This window comes from Strix uralensis, chromosome 1, assembly GCF_047716275.1.
Source record: "Strix uralensis isolate ZFMK-TIS-50842 chromosome 1, bStrUra1, whole genome shotgun sequence".
Classification (NCBI taxonomy): Eukaryota; Metazoa; Chordata; class Aves; order Strigiformes; family Strigidae; genus Strix; species Strix uralensis.
This window is the reverse complement of record NC_133972.1, coordinates 65,013,757-65,035,106: the sequence shown is the minus strand read 5'-3', so window position 1 is coordinate 65,035,106 and position 21,350 is coordinate 65,013,757. Positions and strand designations below refer to the sequence as shown.

Genomic DNA, 21,350 nt, shown 5'->3' with positions numbered 1-21,350 from the left:
CTTCCGAATGTATTAAAGCAAGCACGAAATCCCTCACAGCATTGCTTTGACTTTTACAGTGATTGACAAGATGTCAGTTTTTAGTAAAATGCTGCTGGAGCCACAATCAAGTGCACTATTCCCACATTAGTTCTTGTTCCAAATTACATCAGTGCAGTTGAGACACAAACAATGGGAATACTAAATGGAGCCATGTTGCTATGTTGGAGACAGGGAAGGAAAAAATAGCAAGACTTGCCAAACTAAACAAAAAACAGTGAGAGAAAGAATATTTGCTACTAGGTTGCTACGGGTACATTAATAACAGGAGATAATAAAACCCATGTAAACAATTAAAAACCTAACAGGAAAGCCCAGGAAAATCTGATAATGGTCTACTGGAACATCTCAGTAAATGTAGGTAGTTGATAGCAAAAGAAACCATCCTAAGGAAAAGATCCACCTGCTTTAATAACTTTTATTGAATGACACTTTAGCAAGCGTACAGCTAAAATAATCACCATTTTTCTATTAGCCTCTGAAGAAGGACCTGCTATTACTTTTCTTCCTTGAAGTACATCTACAAACTCTGAAGGCTGACACACACACCCGTTCCCTTTCAATCCCCAGACCAACAAGATAGCAATCAAATGCAAAAATCCCAGATGCTCAGGGTATTTTGAAACCTGTGACCTATGAAAATTAATGAAGAAGCTGTCAAATACCTTTTAAGAGTTTAAGTCTTGATCTATGTCCTCTTCCTCTTGTGCGAGATTTTGTTTTCTAATATCCCAATGTGAACATCCACCATAAAGAAAACCTAATCCTTACTGACAGCATCCGAGGTGTTGGTACAACACACTTTACCCACAGCGTGAAACAACCTTAAAAAAATATTCTTAAAGAACCGTAGCAAAAGGATTTCTGGACTTTGTAACCAAAATGGTACTTTGTGTCCCATCAGATGTATTTTTTCCTCAACATCCAACAACTCAAAGTCATCACAAACTGGGTCCAGAGGAAGAGACCCCAACTCCCCATCCACCCAGTCACTCACCTTCTGGACCGGTGACTTCAGGCAAATGGGTAAATTTCTCATTGCAATAGTTGCCCTCACAGCAGCAGAAAAACACTTGAGGGTTTTCTTCTGTGGCCACACACTCCTGCCTGCGTCAGGGAGGGACAGACACAGCAATGAAGGGAAGAGAAAAGCCAACATCAGCCAACTCCTGCCTCTTGTCTTTGGGAGAGACCTGCCCTGAACTGTCTTCTCCACATGCCTTCTCCTGCTGCTGCGCTGCACAGATCAGCACTCTCCACTTACAGAAAACAACCTGGCACTCAAATACCCCAGTGGATAGCAAAGACCCTTGAAAAGACTGTAAAGGAAACAAATGCTTCCATATGTACTGAAGGCATTAGGTGGCGAGTAATAAATAACAGCCACCACTGCTAACTGAATGAGAAGCAGAAAAAAAATGGAGAGATGCCTCGTTCCCTGAACAGTGTCTTTCCCATAGCCCATATGTATGCTGTCAGGGGAGAGGAGTATTCGATCATGCAATTAAAGATTGTGCCATAAAGCATATATGATGAGGACTGAGCTAAGACTGCTCTCACAGCCTTGAGCATCACTAACTCAATGCAGTAGGACACCAGACACCAGCAGCATCAGTCCTGCTGCAGGCAGGAAGGGAGGCTGCAGGTTTTGGGTTTTTTTTTTAAAGTTTAATTTTCAAGTGCCATCTCCTTCTCCTTTAAAAATCTTATTCCTGCACAAAAACCTTTAAGAAAATCAGGTTGCAGCTCTTGTTTTTTGTATTTGCCTGTTATCCAGGTAGCACTACAGTCTTCTCAGCACCGGGGTTTCCTTCCACACTGTGCAAGGCCTTAGGGGACTTCTACGGAGCAGACCAACTCCACATCCACAAATCCTCCCTCTCCCACAGATCAATGCCAAAAGAGACGTACAGTGATTTTTGCAGTGCTCTAGCAGTAATTTCTTTTTCTTAAATGCCTGCTTCCCTTCCCTGCCACCTTTTGCTACGTTACCCTCTGCTTTTAGTTATTAGGGCTACAGAGCTGCTCTCTGCAGAGAACCGTATCAAACTATTTCCTGAAGCCCAGCTAAATTATATGCATAACTTCCTTCCTTTGACCATTCAGAGGAAGTAGCAAAACAATCATATGTGTTTGACATTATTACTCATTTATGAACCCATGCCAAGCCTCCCTTTCTGTGGTATCACTGACGTACTGCCACAAGAAGAATGGAAAAGGCTCTCTTCAATCATAACGCAGGGTAGTTTTCAGTGCTTTATTCCTTTGGGGGGAAAAAAGCAGCTATAGCTGAAATGTCTCCTGCAAGGTCCCAGCTGGGAAGCACTTGGTTTATTTTTCAGGCTTTTACTTTTTTTAAACTTCAAAGAAAAAAAGCAGCTATTTGACTTATTCAAATGAACAAAGATGTTTCAACAAGTTAAGCAATGTTTCCAGATGCTTTTTCATGAAATCAGATAACAAGCCGTTTGGATTTAACAGCATCAGTATTGGAGTCTTCAATAGAAAACACATCCTTTGCTGAATCTGTTGCTTAAGAAATCAAGCTAATGAGTGAAAACAGCCTGCTCCACATCTGCAATTCATTATCCCTGTCTTTGAGTTGGTGTGCGCTTGGGGCAGCCATCCAGGTACATATGACATGTTATACTTAGCAAATACTACAAATGAGACAGTGGGAGAGAATGACACATTTTTCTATGGCAGCGAGGGCACATTTCGTAGCAGTTCACGTGCTCTTCAAGGGAACGTGAACACGACCTCTCCATTGGAGCTGTGTAAATAAATGTAGAGCACACAAGTTGATTTTTAAACACTACCTTTTTCCTATAACCCTAAATGTACATGTGCCACGTACTTGTTTCCTTAAGATAAAGAACAGAGTACTGAGCCATCACCCTCAACATCCCAACCCTTGCACTCCTCAATTTTTCACCTTCCAGCAACAAGGAGGCAGTGCTTGGCACACACCAACACATGCTGCCTGTGCTCCAAGAGCTGCAGCCTGGCAGAATAGGACCATGCCCTACATCCAGGGAATACTCTTGCAGGTATTACAGGTACATCTACCGAGGCTGCACTCAGGCACTCAGCATCCAAAAGTGCTCAAGACAAAGACAAAAAGGGTGTCAGCACAGCACCATTGATCGAAAAATCATCTTTTTAGCCATTTTTGACATCATGGGATGCAATACTACCTGCATGAAAGACTACCGAGAGCACTCAAGGGAAGGGAAAAAAAAAAAGAAAAGACTGCATTTAAACAGCCTTTATTTAATTAAAGCTAACCTTTATTTCAAATGTTGCTTTCAACACCTGTACTTTTTGTTAATTCTCAGAAGATCTTTTAGCTTTGCTCTAGAACTGTGACTTTGAAGAATCAGGCTGCAGGATAATGGATGCTCAACCCCAGGGCTGCAAAAAGGCTTGTGAGGAGCCCTGGAAACTTTTTACCATTGTAACAGAGCAACACACGATGACAAAGTTTAAGAACCACTACATCCCTTCACAGAGACACTCAGTGACAATAAAAGTGTCACTGTACACGAGAGCAAGCACTGAAAGGAGAAATCTGTTTACAGTAAACACTTCTACTTGGAAGTAGGAAACTAGAGTGACCTTCTGTTCTCAGAGGGGTTGGCATTAAGATGACTAATGGGCCAAGGAGGATTGATTTATCGGGAAGGAATACAAATTTAACTATATATAGAGCGTGGCTATGCAACTGGCAAGTGAATAGGTGTGGTGGGAGAGTGACCCCAGTGCTAATAATAGAAGGAAGATGAGGAGCAACTCACAGTCAGGATAAGCTAAGGCAACCGGCACAAAAGCAGGGATAGTGTACAGCACTGAAGGGAGAATACTCTCCAGCCATAGGACATATCTAGTCCCATCTTAAGCTCCATGGCTTAGGACCTGATGCCCTAAAACTTTTTGAATGAGAAGCTACAAAGATGCTCAGCTGGCAATTGCACAAAGGTGAGATCAACAACATTGCTGTTCTATCAAGGGAAATCCTTCAATTTTATGTTCTGTTAATCATAATTGAAAGGGTTGTGTTTGGGTTGATTGGTTGGCCATTGTTGGGGTTTTTTTTAACAGAAACACTGAGTCTAGAGCTACTGAACATTATCCTTTTAAACTGTGAAACTTCAGAGGGCTATTTTCTTTAGCTGTAATTCTTTTCCCCTCTGTAGAATTACATCAAGGGAAATGAGAAAAGACTAGTTTATTTTCCCAGCTATTTAATGAGGCTGGAGCCTTCGTACTACAAATCCTCGCTCCTTTTCAGCTCGCTACAGGCAGCAATGCACAAACATACGTATTGCTTTTGCTGCCCCTCTCTTTCTCCTGGCACGTCTCTTAACTCAGCCGAAGAACAGTGAAACTTTTTGCAACATCACAAACACCAGAATACCTCAACCTCTAACCACCTCCAGATATCGGTGTTTTTCTAGAGAGCTCCCAATGATTCCAAGTTTTCCTTTGTATTGCCAAATGCTCTTGGAAGAACGTATTGCTTTTCATTTGATGGTACAGGACACGTTTTTCAACGCATGCCAGAATTATCAAAGCTTTGCTAAGAAAAAAAAAACAATACAACAAAACACCTAAAAGTGCCTTTTGCAGCTTCTATTTAGAAAGCCAAAGTAGATAAGTGAGAATTTTGAGAGCTGCATTAGCAACAGAAGTAATTACAGGAGATGAATGGCCCAATTGACTTGGACTTGCTTTCTTTTCCTCAATGCAAAAACCCGAGCCTTTACACTTAAAGGAACAATTAAATCTGTATTCAGAAAAAACAGTTAAGCTATTACCTGTCATAACAGTTGAAGTCGTCTAACCAGCAGCCTTTCTTCACCAGCTCAATGGAGCCCGAGTTGTTTCTCCAGGAGGCGTAGCAGTGGAGCCGCTTGTCCTTCTCCCCCTCGCAGCGCTCCACACCACTCTGGTTGGTCTTCTCCAACTCCCAGTTGGCATTGTAGTAAATGCATTCCCTTGTCTCAGCCTCCCCATGGCCTGGTCCTGAAGCAAAATTCAAACCCCAAGTATGTTCAAGCAAAATCAGAAACATCTCTACGTGGCTATGCTTTAGGTGATACATACATTTGCCTCCCTGATTGCTAAGAAGCTCACTGATGTGAGCTTCAGCACAGCGTGGAGGGTTATTCTTTTGTGGGTGTGATGTAGGGAACAGAAAGGTGAGGTTTGCCTAGGTTCACAACAGGAGCTCACGGTGAAGTCAAGAGTCCAGCTGAGACCTCCCCCAGATCTCCTTCAGCCAGTGCTTCAACCACAGGATAACTGGGGGATGTACTAGGCAACCCATACCCAGGACTCTCTAACCACAGAAACCCTGTTTAAGAAAGACAACCTCCCAGGGTGCTACTTGATGCTTACTGGGATGTCACACAACGGAGTTACCCTCCCTCTCCACCACTATTTTGGGAAACACCACCTAAAAATAAATGGTTTCTTATGTGGGTAGGATGTAACTGAGAACAGATAATATTCTTCCTGCGGAGGAGGGCCTGACCAGTTCCTATTCCTCACTTAGATCCCAGTTCAGGCTTATGTGAATAAGACTCCGTATGATAAATTACGTATTTATAGTTGTGGCTGACACAGCTCATGCTGCCTCTCCACCCAAGCAAGACCTTCAGCAAAAAGCAACTCTATTCCCCAGACAAATCTGGCCACCCCAAATGGACATTTGGTCACCACAAACAAAGGTGTCTCCATAGTCTGTGGGTTTTCCCCCTTTAGAGCCCTGTACCAAAGGACGGCAAAGTTCCTACTGCCCCGAGTGAAACTATGTGGTCAATGGCTCAACGTCCAATTGGAGAGCAATAACAAGTGGCATTCCTCAGGGGTCGGTATTGGGACCAGTGCTGTTTAATATTTTTGTTGGTGACACGGACAGCCGGATTGAGTGCACCCTCAGCGAGTTTCATGACAAAACCAAGCTGTGTGGTGCAGTTGACACACTGGAGAGAAGGGATGTCATCCAGAGGGACCTTGACAGGCTTGCGAGGTGGGCCCGTGCGAACCTCATGACCTCATGAAGTTCAGAGAGGCCAAGTGCAAGGTCCTGCACATGGGTCAGGGCAATCCCAAGCACAAATACAGGCTGGATTAAGAACAGCCCCAAGGAGAAGGACTTGGGGATGTTGGTTGACGAGAAGCTCAACATGACTCCACAACATGCATTTGCAGCCCAGAAAGCCAACCATATCCTGGGCTGCATCAAAAGAAGCATGACCAGCAGGTCAAGGGAGGTGATTCTCCCTCTCTGCTCTGGTGAGACCTCACCTGGAGTACTCCATTTAGCTCTGGGGACCCCAGTGTAAGAAAGAAAAGAACCTGTTGGAGCAGATCCAGAGGAGACCATGAAGATGATCAGGGGTCTGAACCACCTTCCCCGTGAGGACAGGCTGAGAGAGTTGGAGCTGCTGAGCCTGGAGAAGCAAAGGCTCCAGGGAGACCTTAGAGCAGCTTTTCTGTACCTAAAGGAGGCCTACAAGAAAATCGGAGAGGGACTCTTTATCAGGGAGTGTAGCGATAGGATGAGGGGTAATGGTTTTAAACTGAAAGAGGGTAGATTTAGACTAGATGGAAGAAATTCTTCACTGTGAGGATGGTGAGATACTGGCACAGGTTGCCAAGAGAGGCTGTGGATGCCCCCTCCCTGCAAGTGTCCAAGGCCAGGTTGAACGGGGCTTTGAGGAACTTGGTCTAGTGGAAGGTGTCCCTGCCCATGGCAGGGGGGTTGGAACCAGATGATGTTTAACATCCCTTCCAGCCCAGACCAGTCTGTGATAATTCCCCCATAGCCACCATGGCACAGAACTGAAACACGATTACAGACACATCCATTAAAAATGGATTCAAGTAAGGGAACACTGATATCTGCATGTGACCTGTTTCTTGTCCTAAGCCTTAAAAATCCTCCCTTCATTTGGAAGTATTCTGCTTTATGGCATTTTTAGGACTAGTTTAAAATGAGAAGAATAATGAAACAAGCACACAGCATGTAAGCAGACAACCAAAAAAGGTACCATGAAACTTGTGATTTCGTAAATCCTGAGATGCCCTGCAGCCATCTCTCTTTGGGATTACTCAACGTAAGGCAAGGTCAGACCTGGCCATTATTTTGATGGATTGCAGTCATGCAAAATGTAGGTATCCCAATAAAATATGTTGACAACTGGGTAGAAAACACAGATGGATCCCACAGGATGGTGAAATTAAAGTGCTGTGCTCCCAGAGTAGCCAGACCTTTGCAAAGCTCAAAGTTCTAAGTATCTGTCTGGAAAATTTTGCAGTGCTTTCATGACTTTACCTTCTCCAAAGGCCATGCAACCTTTAATGTTGAGATTAAGGCAGTCAGGGCCATGTCTGGATGATCTAAATGCAACCTAGCCTGTGATTCCCACTCAACATGGCAAATCAGCCACTTCTGAAAGGTCTCTACAAAGTGATGCAATTCAGTCTTCATAAGACACTGAGCAGCAAGTGGCTTACAGCCAGCAGAGAAAACACCCGGCCTGGGCACAGGCACAAGCTCCAAGCTCCGGACACCTTCTGTAGCTTTGATGTTTCCATACCTGAACACCCACCCACTAGCGATGTACATACCCTCACAACACCCAGTCAGAGAAGGCAGTATTTCTTCCAACTGAAAATCCAACACAGTAAGATTAAATAATTTGTCTCAAGTAAACAGGACGCTGGGGGGAGCCTGACCTGCCTTTCCACAGCCTGCAACTCCTCAAGTTGCCAAGTGTCCAAGTTGTTACCTGGTGGCAGGATCACCTCCAATTTTGCAGTGCATGGAGAGCCCTTTAGAGATGGTGCTTGAGCTAGAGATTGCATTCAAGCTATTCAGTGTGGCCTGATCTGCTGTAGGGAATCAACCTTCTGCGTCAAGCCAGGCATCAAGCAAGGAGTGCAGATGACCTGGCACGGAGGGGAAGTGGAACTGCAAGAAGGTTGCAGGAGAAACCATAGTTTCTGCACAAGCTAGGGGTGATGTGTCCAGATGGCTCCTGATACCAACACCTGGACTCAGCGATGGGTAATTTTCATGCAAACTCATCAGACTAGGAAGATCTCTTTGAAAGTCAAAGAGATGTTCAATCCTTCAATAACGTTTCTTGGGAAGAATGTTTAATCTGCATTGTGGGAGAGACTGCAAGGGAAGAAGGGTTTGAGAAAGTCATAAAGCTGACTTCTGAAACTGAAAATTATATTCAAAGCACACACAAACAAGAGCTCAATTTCAATAGCACCTGCAGGTTTTATCGGCACTTGCAAAGCTCCATCTGAGTTTTCCTCTGACAAGTTGCTTACTATAATAAAAACAACCTACCAATATCCCTCAACACAGAACAGTGTCAATATTGACACTACTTGTTAAAGCCTTGATATTTGTTCTCTTGATACTTACACCATGCTTTGTTAGGGCAGATTAAGCATTTTTGCTAAATACTGATTAAATCAGCAGGAAAGCGAAGGAGCATTGTCTTGTGTGTAGGGAGGGTGATATCTTTTTATTTATAAAGGACTAAGTAAATATCTTAGCTTTACTGTAATACTACATATGGCTTCCAGCTGATACCTGATAGCTAATACTCACTATCACCTTCTGGTCCAGTCCTTGAAATACATTTTGTAATATCATTTCCGTCATCCCAAACTGAATCCCTAGATGGAAATTTCCTCTCCCTCCCCCACCTCATCTCCCAGAAAACAGGAAGATTTAATGAACTGTTTGCCTGGGAAACAGCCCCAAAATCTAATCCTGGCTCAGCCACCTCCGTCTGTAACCTCGAGCAATATTGTGCAGCCTCTGTTTTCTCCACCTGCAATGAGGGCCAATGCAACGCACAAAGCTGCAGTGAGATTTAATGTTTCCACTGTGCTTTGAAAAGGGAATGTTAAAAAGATGTGAAGCAGGAGCTGTATCGGCTCTGGGACCAGCAAACCAAGGCTGCTAAATCCTGTGTTGAGCCCAGGCTCCCTTCCTCCAAGACAGTCGTCTTTTCTGGAACAAGTTTCAGCTGAAGACTAAGATCTGCTTGCAAACATGCAAACCCAACTCGGCAGACAGCAACTGCTCCAGGAAAAAGGCCTTTTGCGGTTTTTCCCCTGCTGTCAAAGCTTAGATGAATTGAGTAAAAGCATGTATAAAGTTTTGGACGACTAAATACATGCATGTTTTCCTTAAAACAGCTCCTAAGGATGCTTGCATTAAGGAGACACTTTAAAAACCTGCGTGTTTGCTACCTGCTTTCAGATCTTTTTAAAAAGCCATTTGGTAAGGATCCTCATCCTGCTGGGTACTCAGGACTGCAAGAAACCCTTCTGTTTGTGCCCAAGATGGTCTCAGCAGAAAGGGGCATGGCTCCAGGACTGGGTATTAATTTACCTGCTGCTTTAGCTCATCAAGAAACACTCACACCTTCCTCTGTAACGGATCACACGGAGACCAAAGTTTGTAGCTAACTGCCTTATCTGCACTCAACTGCATTAAAACCCTCAACTGAATGGAGGGAGAGGGAATTGAAACGGGGTTTTGTCCCTTTGAGGTAGCTTGGTGGGGTGGTGGTAACTAAGAGGAGGAAGTCTGAGCTCTGCTTCTGCATCTCCAGGAAACCATCTAGTTTTTCCTGCCTCCTCTTCCCACCTTGGGCAATGGATATGTAAGTGCCTGTTCCCCTAAGGCCACTGGAGGTCTGTAAGAAACAGGTGGGAGAGATCAACCATGTCCTGATTCTCATTTCAAGTTGCAAGAAAAATCAGAGGGTACTTCCCCAAAATGGGCACAGGAAGCGCTTGTCTCCTTCCACCAGACACAGCTGATGCAACAAGGGTTGGGTTGGACTTGAGTGGGCTTCCGTCAAAACCCAGCAGCACAATCTTGCTCAAGGGACGTGTTGAACCAAACCTGAGCAGCCGAGGGAAGGGACAGGATTAATTTTGGCAACAGAAAGGCTTTCCAAAAGCAAAAGCCTTTGGGTGCAGTCACAAACCACAGCTTGAGATAGACTAAAGGGGCTGTGTCCCCCAGGTCCTGCCCTCCCCTCCCTACAATGCTCTTGCAGTCTCCCTCATGTCAGCATTGGTACACGGTAGGAAAGCTGCTGAATTCCTTCATTTGGTGGCATTGCCTGGTAAGGATATGCTGCTTATGTGGGGAGGAAAATAAAACATACCGGGGAACTGCTTAGCTTCTGGCAGAAAGTCAACAGGACTCAGGCACAAGAAAATATAAAACATTTGCTAAGCAAGTGTTTGAAGATCACTGTCAGAACTTGGTCCTTGGGCCCTTGTTCGTCTCCTGCCTAATCCAACTCCACCAGCCACAAAGCAAAGGTTGGAAAAAAAAAGCTGTTTCCTACCCAGCAGGGACTCCCATTAGGTACAGGCAAGAGGTACAAACACTGGTGGGATCTGATGACCCCTGCCACACATATGTATTTTGCAGGGGAGATGTTTCAACCATGTCTGCAGAAACTACTGCAGACAGAACTGCCTTGCTGCATAGGCAGCACTTTGCAAAAAACGCTGAGCAAGCAAACCAGAAGCATGAACATCAGGCAGGAGCATGGCATATCCAGCAGCGCAGCCTGCTATCAGCCCCAGTTCTCTCCATGGAAAATAACCTCATGTCAGCAGCTAGGCAAAAGCAATAAAAATTTTAATACCACAATCCATAGATAGCCATTTGTGAGAAGGCGGCCCAGGAAAGCTGGTTAATATTCAAGGATCACCTTCTCCAAGCTCAGAAGCGATGCATCCCAACAAAGAGGAAGTCAGGCAAAAACACCAGAAGTCCTGCATGGATGAGCTCCTGGACAAGCTCATACACAAAAAGGAAGCCTTCAGAGGGTGGAACCAAGGACAGATAGCCTGGGAGGAATACAGAGAAATGTCCGAGCAGCCAGTGATCAGCTTAGCAAGACCAAAGCCCTGACAGAATTAAATCTGGCCAGGATGTCAAGGGCAACAAGAAAAGCTTCTATAGGAACATGCGGGCCCTCTTCAGAAGGAAACTGGAGACTTGGTTACCTAGGACAGAGAAGGCTGAGGTACCCAATGACTTTTTTGTCTCAGTCTTCAACAGCCAGTGCTCCAGCCACACTGCCCAAGTCACAGAAGGCAAAGGTAGGGACTGGGAGAATGAAAAACATCCCACTGTAGGAGAAGATCAGGTACAAGACCATCTAAGGAACCTGAAGGTGCACAACTCCATGGGACCTGATGAGATGCATCTGCGGGTCCTGAAGATAGAAGGAATAAATTCTTCACTGTAAGGATGGTGAGACACTGTTACAGGTTTCCCAGAGAGGCTGTGGATGCCCCCTCCCTGGCAGTGTTCAAGGCCAGGTTGGACAGGGCTTTGAGCAACCTGGTCTAGTGGAAGGTGTCCCTGCTCATGGCAGGGGGGTTGGAACTAGATGATCTTTAAGGTCCCTTCCAATCCAAACCATTCTATGATTCTATGATTTAAGGAATAAAGTCTGAAGTCCTGTTTGAAATCAAAGTCTAAGGAAGAATTACACTTTGCAACAGCAGATTGGTTTCTGGCATCCCACTGCATCCATCCAGCGCTTCGGGGATGATGCAGGGTGGCTTCTCCCAACACCTTCCTCAAACAAAAGCCACGCACAAACATCTTTACACAAAATAGCATGAAGCCCAAATAACTCCCAATGCATCATGAAGGCAGAAGGAGGCTACCCACCACCAACCATTTTGGGGGTGTAAATCAACTTTTTGACCTCAGCCCTGAGAAACTATCATGCCAATACCCTTGGGTCAATTTTCTGCTCCAAATGACTGAGGCATCACTAGGTTTTTGCCGAGCAAGACCCCCAGCACCTATCCGAGGCATGTAATGATGGGAAGAGCAGTTGAAACATCGCGCAATGCGGGAAGCTCTCTCTCCTCTACTTGGGAGTTGCAAGGCACAGAGGGAGCTCATTAAAAAGGGTCCTCTTGAACTGAAGGACTTCAGCCTGCTGAGGCATGGGACCTTGCTGCTGATCTGAGACTAAACTCTGCTCTCCTAATTTGGAGCTGCTGACAGATCACTAAGGCTGTGTCATTATCCAACAGCTGCTAAATTATAGCCAAGATCCAGTGTAGCAACTCTGGGTCTAGGTGTTAGCGGTTGCTGGGCTCCCAACTCATAATTAGATACATAGGGAATATCTTCCCCAAGGCTGAAGGCTGCTATAAATCTCAGCTCTTTATCTCTGCCTGTCCCCTTTTTAAAACCTAAAATGAAAGTATATACAAAAAGATGGGATGTGTCAAAATAGTCTGCATAAACACTGAGTGATTTACCAGACAGTCTGTTTGCCTAACTGTCAAAACCACCGGGCTTTATATATGAAACTGTGTATGCAACTGAAGTTATTTGCAAACACTTAGTTATATCCCTATATAGCTATTTGTACATGTAATTTTATAATATAAAATGACAGAGATTGTACACTGAATTGGGGTAATTGCCCTCTAATTTGGAGGGTAATTGCATGTAGCAATTAAGCAACTGCGGATGCATTCTTGCATGTGTGATTATGAAAGTCGGGCCCTTTGTTTGAGGTTTGGGTTTGTTTTCAAGAGCTATCCCTCAAACCGCAGCATGGTTGAGCAGAGCTGGGAAATAAAAGGCTGCTGGGTGCTCAACTTGCAGCACAGCATCCACTGGGATGAGCCACTTCAGCACTGGCTCACACCCTCCCCGTCCCATTGTTCAGCTCCTTGCGGGGATGCTAAACCAGCCGCCTCCGAACCCGGGGCTGCATTTTGGCACATCTTTCAGCAGGGGGACCACAATCTAAGCACGTGTAGAGCACACACTGGGAGGCACTGGTGGGGAGGGAAAGGCAGGGAAAGAGGGCTGCCGCCCCCCAGCTCTTCCTCTCCCAGACACCTGCCCAGAAGCTATGTGAATGACTGCAAATTAAAGAAACAGTTGTTGCTAGCATATTGGATCCCAAAATCAAGCCAGAAGAAGGCTTGCAACTGGGAAAGCTTGGAAAATGTTGTTCTGCAGAGACCACCCAGTTGCATCTCTACAGAGCTGATAATGAATCCACAATTAGTAAATGTTGCTCCAGCACTTATTCCCCAAGCAGGGTGATTTCATTCCTGCTGTACTTAAATAATAGGGTCTAAATACGTTTTTAGGCAAAGCATCAAACTAGCGATGACATCTGCAGTTAAGTACATAACTGTACATGAGGATTTAAAGACTCGTTGCTTGTATCCCCTGTTCTTTCACAAAAACCTTGAAATGGCGGAGCCACACAAAACAGAAATGAGACCCCTTGACTCTGCAGAGCCCCGTTCTCAAGCCAAAACTTCACCCCACCTTTGGGGACCTCCATGGCCAGCATACACCCAGGCACAGAGTGATAAATATCCAGGGATTGTCCCTTCCAGAGAGCATGTAGAGATGGAATGTAGAGATGGGCACTACCTTAGCTAATTAAAAAAACCTGGTAAAGCATCGACTATTGCAAAACGTTTTGGTTCTTAAGCCAGACCAGGTAAAACAGGGCCCATGTAGCACCAAGAACAGCAACAGCGTAATGCCAAGGGAAGACATTACTTTGAATTTTGTTTTCTGTCAATACATTTGGCATATCCCACGATAAAAGAGCTCTAAGTTTTCTAGTCAATCAATGGCTGTTAATCTATTATCTCAGCATATATTGCCATGGTAACCTGCAATGATGCCATTGACAACCAGTCTCAAAAGGACAGGAGGCTTTAAGTCATTTTCTTTTAAAATTAAAAAAGGAACTTTAATATTAAGAAATACATCCTCTCTGCTCACCAGGGATGACAACTCAGGGGTTCTATATTCACACCATGACTCACGCTTCACAGCTTCCACGGACATCTGTGTAGCAATCCCCCCCCACCCCCCCCCCCAATCTCTTTTTTAACTTGGGCTTAAGTCAGTAAAAGATAACAAGGAAATTATTCAAAAGAATTAGATCTTTATTAGAATTTTCCCCCAAACTTCTAGTAAAACCAGTTTTGTAAAATATAGAGAGCATGTTTTAAGAGTAATTACTACCAGCTTGGGAAAGGATACAATAAAGGTTTAATTCTTCTGAATAATTTCCCTAGTACTTTAAATGGAATAAGGTAGATAGAAGGATCCAGAGAAGGACATACAGCATCCCAGCTCCTTACAAATCCATAAAACCAGGCAGATTCCTGTTTAGGGAAGACGGAGCTGAGTGAGATGACAGCGTTATTCGATTTAGTGAAATACTGAGTGTACACATGCACACGCGCGCACACACACAGAGAGAGAGAGAGAGCTGATGAGATTAATCTCTTGGCCCAAAGGGGAGGATAACTCAGGAAAAGGTTTAGTAAATCATTCCTCTGGCCAGGCAGAGCGATCCAAGGAGGTTTGGCCAGGTCACCAGCTGGACTGGTGTGCGGCAGGACAGAAACGTTGCCAGCAGTTAATCAATTTTTGGAAACAGTGCATTTTTGACTTGAACTCAGCTGGTCATTTCTATATTTTATTTAAAGAAGAGATCATTTCAGTTATCCATTAGAAAAATCCTATTTTGTAGCATTTCAGTTAAGGACAAAGCCAAAATGTAATTAGATTTCTCCCTTTGCATCGCTAACTGTATCTGTCTTCCCAAAAAAGGTTTTAGTTCTTTAATAAAACCATCAGGGAGATCAATCAAAAGCATTTAATGCCGTGGTGCTTCTGCAGTTCATGTTTAAATGCACTTTGGGTCACAAACGAGGCAATTTGGACAGCAGAGCTCAAACCGGATTAGTAATAACACAGGAAAAAAGGCCTAATTTCTTTTTCTTTTTTTTTTATACAGATACACCCTCCTCCACTACACCCAAGAGAATAAAACCAAAATCAAGTCAGCCTTGACAAACACTAAGTTACACATCCAAAAAGGGCCCCACCACCAACCGCCTGCCTGCATGTGGCACGGGGTGGAGAATACATGAAGCTGCAGACTGCCCATCTAAACTTCCTGAGATGCTGAGCTGCTGTCTACCTGTGTGTGACCGTCCCGAAGGATGCCACCTCAAGCAGGACCTCTACCATAAACATACCAAGCAAATGCCGACTCCATCCACCCTGCTCGCTAGGAGACACCTTCTGGTTTCCTTTGCACCACTATACCAAGAAAATGCCTTGCTCCACATAGGATTTCCACAGAGGAGGGGTTGTGTTTTCTCCCCAGACCATGAGTTTTCAAGCAAGCATATAGTTATTGAGATTTTTTTTTTTTCTTAAATTTGAGGCATGCATTTATAAAAGCATTAAGTAGACCATTTATTTGGCTTGTAATAGCAACAACTACTCTCTGGCATGAAAAATGGGCCCCTGTGGGCTAAGCAATGTGCAAATAAGCTACCAAGAAGGTTGTCTCAGCCCCCAAACTTTGCAGCCTCAGTGATGGAAAATATTAGTGTTTAATGACAAGATTAAGTTATTTCCAACTACACTCCTAAAAATGAAATAGAGGGCAGATTTTGACCAGATGCCACAAATCACTGAGTAAAATATGCAGCAAATTCTGAAATGACATTTAAAACATAATCATTTGTTCTCTCCAGTTCTCCTCAGGAGCCAGTATGAGGTCTCCAAAGAGCATGGGAGGAGGAAGTGAAATCACATATGTTCATAAATATTTCCCCCCCCCCCCAACACAGTGAAGTTTTGAAAAGCTTTCAAAGCAAGCCTACAAAAGAAATTTCCTTCCAGGGAAAGGGATGAGGATACGGGAGCATCTCCTTGTGGAGTGCAGAGATTTAAGGAAAGCAATAACCACGTGGCAATACCTTTCCCAGCTCTTTCACATGTGCCTGCTCCATGCTACCATCCTCATCCTCCCACGCTACTGCCACCAGCAGAAATACTTTCAGAACTCCTGATTTCTAAGGTCTTCTGGGGGAGACTGGTTGTGTGTCTAACACACCACAGCACACCTGGCAAGACACAGAGCTTCGGTACCCAAACAGCAGCACCTCAATTCATAATCTACATGTGGTCCTCTGAGATCTATCAGCAGGGACATTTCAAATATGCTTTAAAATGTGCTGAGTCTACTAAGATTGGGCCCCAAGTGCTTTTCTATTGATTCTGCTTGACATTTCCAAATACCACAATTCCAAATTTAATTCACTGGTAATTGGAAAAACTGTAATGCATGTAAATGGACAAGAAGATGTTGGAAGTCCAAAAGGTCAAGCATCAGGAAAGCATGCCCCCAAGAACTAAATGATGTTTGTTTGTCTTCTTGTCACCCTCTTCCACTTGAATAATCAAAGCTTGGAGCTGAACGGTTTTCTCAGCGGGACAGAGGAAGAAAGGAAATAAAAAAGCACAATCACTCTAAACTGTGGGACAAGGTTCAAAATCACTGTTTTAAACTCCATCATTGACCAAAATTCAAATAAACCAGAGATGACTCACTTAACCAGAAGATTACATGAGCAAGTGGGAAACTCAGGGAAGAAATAATTTGGTAACTCTGTCAGTAGAAGAGTCTCACTATCTAGAAATCAGGTTTCTAAGATTACCTTTCTGCTACTCCATAGCTTTACAGGCATTGAGGTTCTCCTTGCCAGCCAGCTGAAGGGAAGGCAGTGGCAGACAGAAAATCTTAACAGATGTGTAAGTTCAAAGCCCAGTTCCAGGGTGATGATGGATGTTTGTTGGTTGATTCAAACTGGGGTGTCTACTTTTTTCACCTGAGAAAACCAAACTTCTGCTTCAGAGGAACCAAAGACCTCAGCAAGAAGAAATGCTGTGGGACCATGTGGGGGATGCTTGCCCAGCTCTTTATGTAGAGCCCAGAGTCGCAGCAAAGCCCATGGCTCCCTACAGCATGCTCAAGAGTTCAATGTATTGATGGGTAATTAAACTCTTTTGGACAAAGACCATCTTGTATTATACAAAATACACTATGACAAAATTCCTGTATTTCTCTATGTTCTAGAGAATAAAACACGGAAATTTTAGCACCCAGTCCGACCTGCATTCCCAGCATATAAGCAATCACTGATGCTCTGACACCCTGGTGCATTTTAGCTCAAAGTGTAAGAATATGATTGAAGTACAGTGCACAAACAAGCACTAGCACAATTTATAGCCAGCATTACACTGATGAAGCACAAGCATGCGTTACCACATCCCAATCTGAGTTTCCTCAGTTCAGCCCACAGCAGTATATATGAAAATACTTGATAACTTCTTGAAGCAAGTGACATCTCTTACTATTACATCCTAGATCTTCAGTTCATTCAAGTTTTACAAAAGAAGAAACCACTGATTTTTAAAAGCCTCTTTCCCAGGGTACACTGGTATTCCAAGAGTTAACAAGCTTCAGTCAAAGCATGTGAAGGCAGCTGAACCTAGCCTGAAAGAGAAGGGAGGCAGGAAGAAAAGCAACTCTCTAGACCTTGCAATCACACACTAGCCTTAAGCCCTCCAAAAGGAAGTAAAGACATTCCTAAAATTCTTTGGAGGATGAGAAGCAAGTTGTCAGACGAATCAGAAGGCCATTTCTCCCATTTTTATGCTCCTAACGGCAAACCCCACATGAGCAATTGTAAAAACCTCTTTTACAATGGAGTTGTCTCCCAGGTGACTACAGCACATCTAGGACTTGTCTAATGTTTACAGAAATGTACCTTTCTCCTTTGGGTCTATTGAAAAAAGCTCCTGTCAAATGACCTGAGGAAGGAATGTGGCACAATCCAATATCATCATGCAATTTCCAGTGATTGTTTCTGTTACAAGAATGAAAGACACGGAAGAAATGGCTGGATGACTGCAGTGATTCTCTAAAGACAAGTTATAAAAGAAATGCTGAAGAGATATTATGTTAAGGGAAGGGGGAAATAAAGTCACGTATTGGCTTTCATCTTGATTACACGCACTCACCAGCATCCAGATTCCTCTTTGAAATAAAAATGTTTCTGAGCAGATTGTCCCAGAAAGTTGAAACTCTGCCTGTTTCACAGGCAGAAAGCAATAAAATAATTGCATGCTCTTGGACAGGTCTTCTCCTTCCTGGTGTTTTATAGTTTTCTCAAGCCATAAGGAAAACTAAAACACTTTGGACTACAGTGCACACATGATTTGGAAGGAGAAGCACTTACCTTCCATCCATGTCTAAGCTTTCTGGATGACATGAGCTCAACAGCTCCACCCCAGAAACTGGGTACATTCCCTTCCAATTTAACTTTCTATTTAGATGCCTGTTCCCATGGTGACCAGGCTCCAATATTACGTAAAACAACAGAAAGTAATATTCTCAGATTCAGTACTGTACTCCTAGACAATTTCCTAACCTCAGATAGGTGGGAATCTCCGCAAGCCCCATCTCTGATGCTGCTCCCACGTATTCAGATGCTGATGTATGAGAATAAGGAGATGGAGGTGCCTTTGTCTGGGCACTTTCAGGGACACCACAATTATTTAGGGGGATTTATCACTGCAAATGCAATGAGAAACCAAGAGAAGAGAAGGCTCCAGGGAGACCTTATTGCAATCTTTCTATGTATAAAGGAGGCTTAGAAGAAAGACAGAGAGAGGCTTTTTACCAGGGCCTGTAGTGACAGGACAAGGAGCAATGGTTTTAAACTGAAAGATGGTAGGTTTAGATTGGACACAAGGAAGAGATTTTTTATTATTAGGGTGGCGAGACACTGGAACAGGTTGCCCAGAGAAGCTGCAGATGCTACATCATTGCAAGTGTTCAAGGTCAGGTTGGATGGGGCTTTGAGCAACCTGATCTAGTGAAAAATATCCCTGCCTATGGCAGGGGGGGGTTGACTTTCGATCTTTAAAGGTTCCTTGCAACCCAAACCATTCTGTGATTCTATAATGGAGACAGTCGTGTCTCTGAAAGAAAAACAACAGTACATGGTTATCAGCCTCAGTTACACAACTGTTGTGGTGACAAGAGGATGTTTGATCCCTGGTGATTCTCACCATGTTGAGCTTTACTAGCTGTGACCCAGAGCACACAGCACTGCTCTTGCTGACAAAGTCACCATCCTCATTCCACCACAAGGCCACTAACTGCCCCACGTCACTCCCTGAATTGCCATGCCTTGGTTTCCCTGTAGATAAAAAAGACTATCAACAGGCATTGACATCTGAAGCACTATGTAAGATCCAGCTGAATTTCTCAGTAACCATTTCATATAAATCCTTCCTCTACTAACCTGAACACTCAGTGGAGAGACCTTTCCTGACATCAGAGAGTATGTCAGACATTGGCAGAGCAAACCCTTTCAAAACTTAAAGATACTTTACATTCCTTCTCTTCCTGCTCCTCCACATTTCAGTAAGAGGGCAACCAAGAACCAATTCATCCTTGTTTAAACCACCTTGCAAAAAAATCTTTCAAATACTCCCTCTATAACCTGCAACGTGATCATTTTAGGCTGTAGTCAAAGCCTTTCCTTTCTCCTCAAGAGCTTTATCAGCAAGATGCAATAATCACTTGTTTACCTCTGTGTGCATGAGTTGTAAGATGAGAGAGGTGCCTGCAGGAACATACACACACACACTGAGGTCTGGCAGCTACACGGAGATGAGCAAACTGCAACCCTGAACACATCTTCTCACTGCCTCTCCCTGCTCAGACATACCCAGAGATACAGGCATGCAAACTACCCGCACCTCTAATAAAAACATACCATATGAGACATTACTGTACACTCCTGTTAATCAGCAGGAACAGAAACGGAAACCTACCACCAATAAATTCCATTTTTCTCTAAATAAAACAACAAAAAAATTCCAAGGCAATGTGAAAAGTTTCACTGAGACAGCAGCTGGTTGCACAATAAAACCACTAAGCTACCCACTAAGTTTGAACACACGGGTATCAGTGCTCTTCAGCCAATTTTCCTGAACTTTGGTAATGCGTTGCAGCTATCCGAGAAGAGCAAACAAAGCTTTTGATAACTTTTTGGAGAGCACAGGACCCTCCATCTGCTTCCACACCAGCAAGCAGGTGAACACACCTGCCCCAGGCAAGGCAGCCACAAGGACAGGAAACTCTCCACCTTTTATACCTTTCTTTTTATGGTCGGAGCAAAGGTAAGACTATAGGAGAGTTTCAGCCCATGCTACATGTACACTTTTCCCCTGGGTATCACACCACAGTTCAAGCTTTTCAGTATAAATACTCTACTACAGGATTCACTGTCTTTAATATAATAATCCCAGCATAACATAACCTGTTATTCTACCTATCCTGGGACCTCTGGTGAGCACTCTTCTTAATGCCGAATTAAGACTGGAGAATAATATTGCTCATCGATCTTCTCCATCTCTAAGATGGCCCCTACTTTGCAAGAGTGAGACAACTGATGAAGAGTGAAACAACTGATGAACACCAAGTGATGAACACCAAGTGATGAAAGGTGAAACAATCACAGCTGGTGTGATTCAGGTTCAAAACAAACCTGGAGAAGGTGGTTCCTCACCGAAAGGACAGGCAATGTGGGGAACCCCTTCCCAGAAGATGCCCCATAATGTTTTAAGAAGAACCACATGCACTTCCTTCTTCTGCCATTCTCCCTAGGCATCTTTAGGTAATACGTGGGGTCAGGCCGCCGGGCTTGGTGGGCTTTTTTTCTGGCTCAATTCAGCCACTGTCCAGTTCTTATACTGAATGTCTTCAAACTAAAAAATATCATTTAAAAATATTTCAAATGTTGCAAGACCCAAGCAGCTACTAGTAAACAAAACACAGTATGTTATTGCTGCAACTTCATTCTTGATTTCCAGTTGACCTATCCAGACCGTCTGCATTTCTTTTCATGTTGGGATTTGAGCAACCCAATCCCTTCGAACAGCTGCCCTGAGCCCAGAAGTGCCATTTGGAGCCAACAGCTGCTGAACAAGGACATAACACCTCTGCAAGCTCCCCCTGCCAGAGCGCATCCCGGCTCCCCTTTAGATCAATGCTTGCAACCATTTCCCAATGGGCAGAGATTTTGCGCAGGGTTTTCATCTGTTCATTGGTATTTTTCATCTTAACAAGTTTTTAATGTTTTATGTAGCAAGGATGCCCCTGCTATTTAAAGAGGAAAGCATGCAGTAGTAATTATCACAACACATCATAAGTGACCTTTATACTGAAGCAGAGGAAGCTGTCATGCCTGCCTGGCTGTATTCTGGAAGAAGATGTGGGCCAAGAGTTTAAAAAAGCGTAAAGACTTTCACGCAGGGTAGCCAGTCCAAGCTATCTTGAAAAGGTGCCTGATTC

At 43.9% G+C, this 21,350-nt stretch overlaps 1 protein-coding gene across 2 annotated transcripts in view; it reads right to left on the bottom strand.

Moving 5' to 3' along the window:
- The window catches only part of ACVR2B (activin A receptor type 2B), a 101,860-nt gene that overhangs the window by 15,868 nt on the left and 64,642 nt on the right, over positions 1–21,350 (bottom strand). For both annotated transcript variants that reach the window (XM_074869301.1, XM_074869300.1), the window contains 2 exons: positions 4,857–5,064; positions 1,037–1,146 (listed from right to left, as the gene is read on the bottom strand). In XM_074869301.1, the coding sequence (XP_074725402.1) occupies positions 1,037–1,146; positions 4,857–5,064 (318 nt within the window). The remainder of the gene's footprint in view (positions 1–1,036; positions 1,147–4,856; positions 5,065–21,350) is intronic.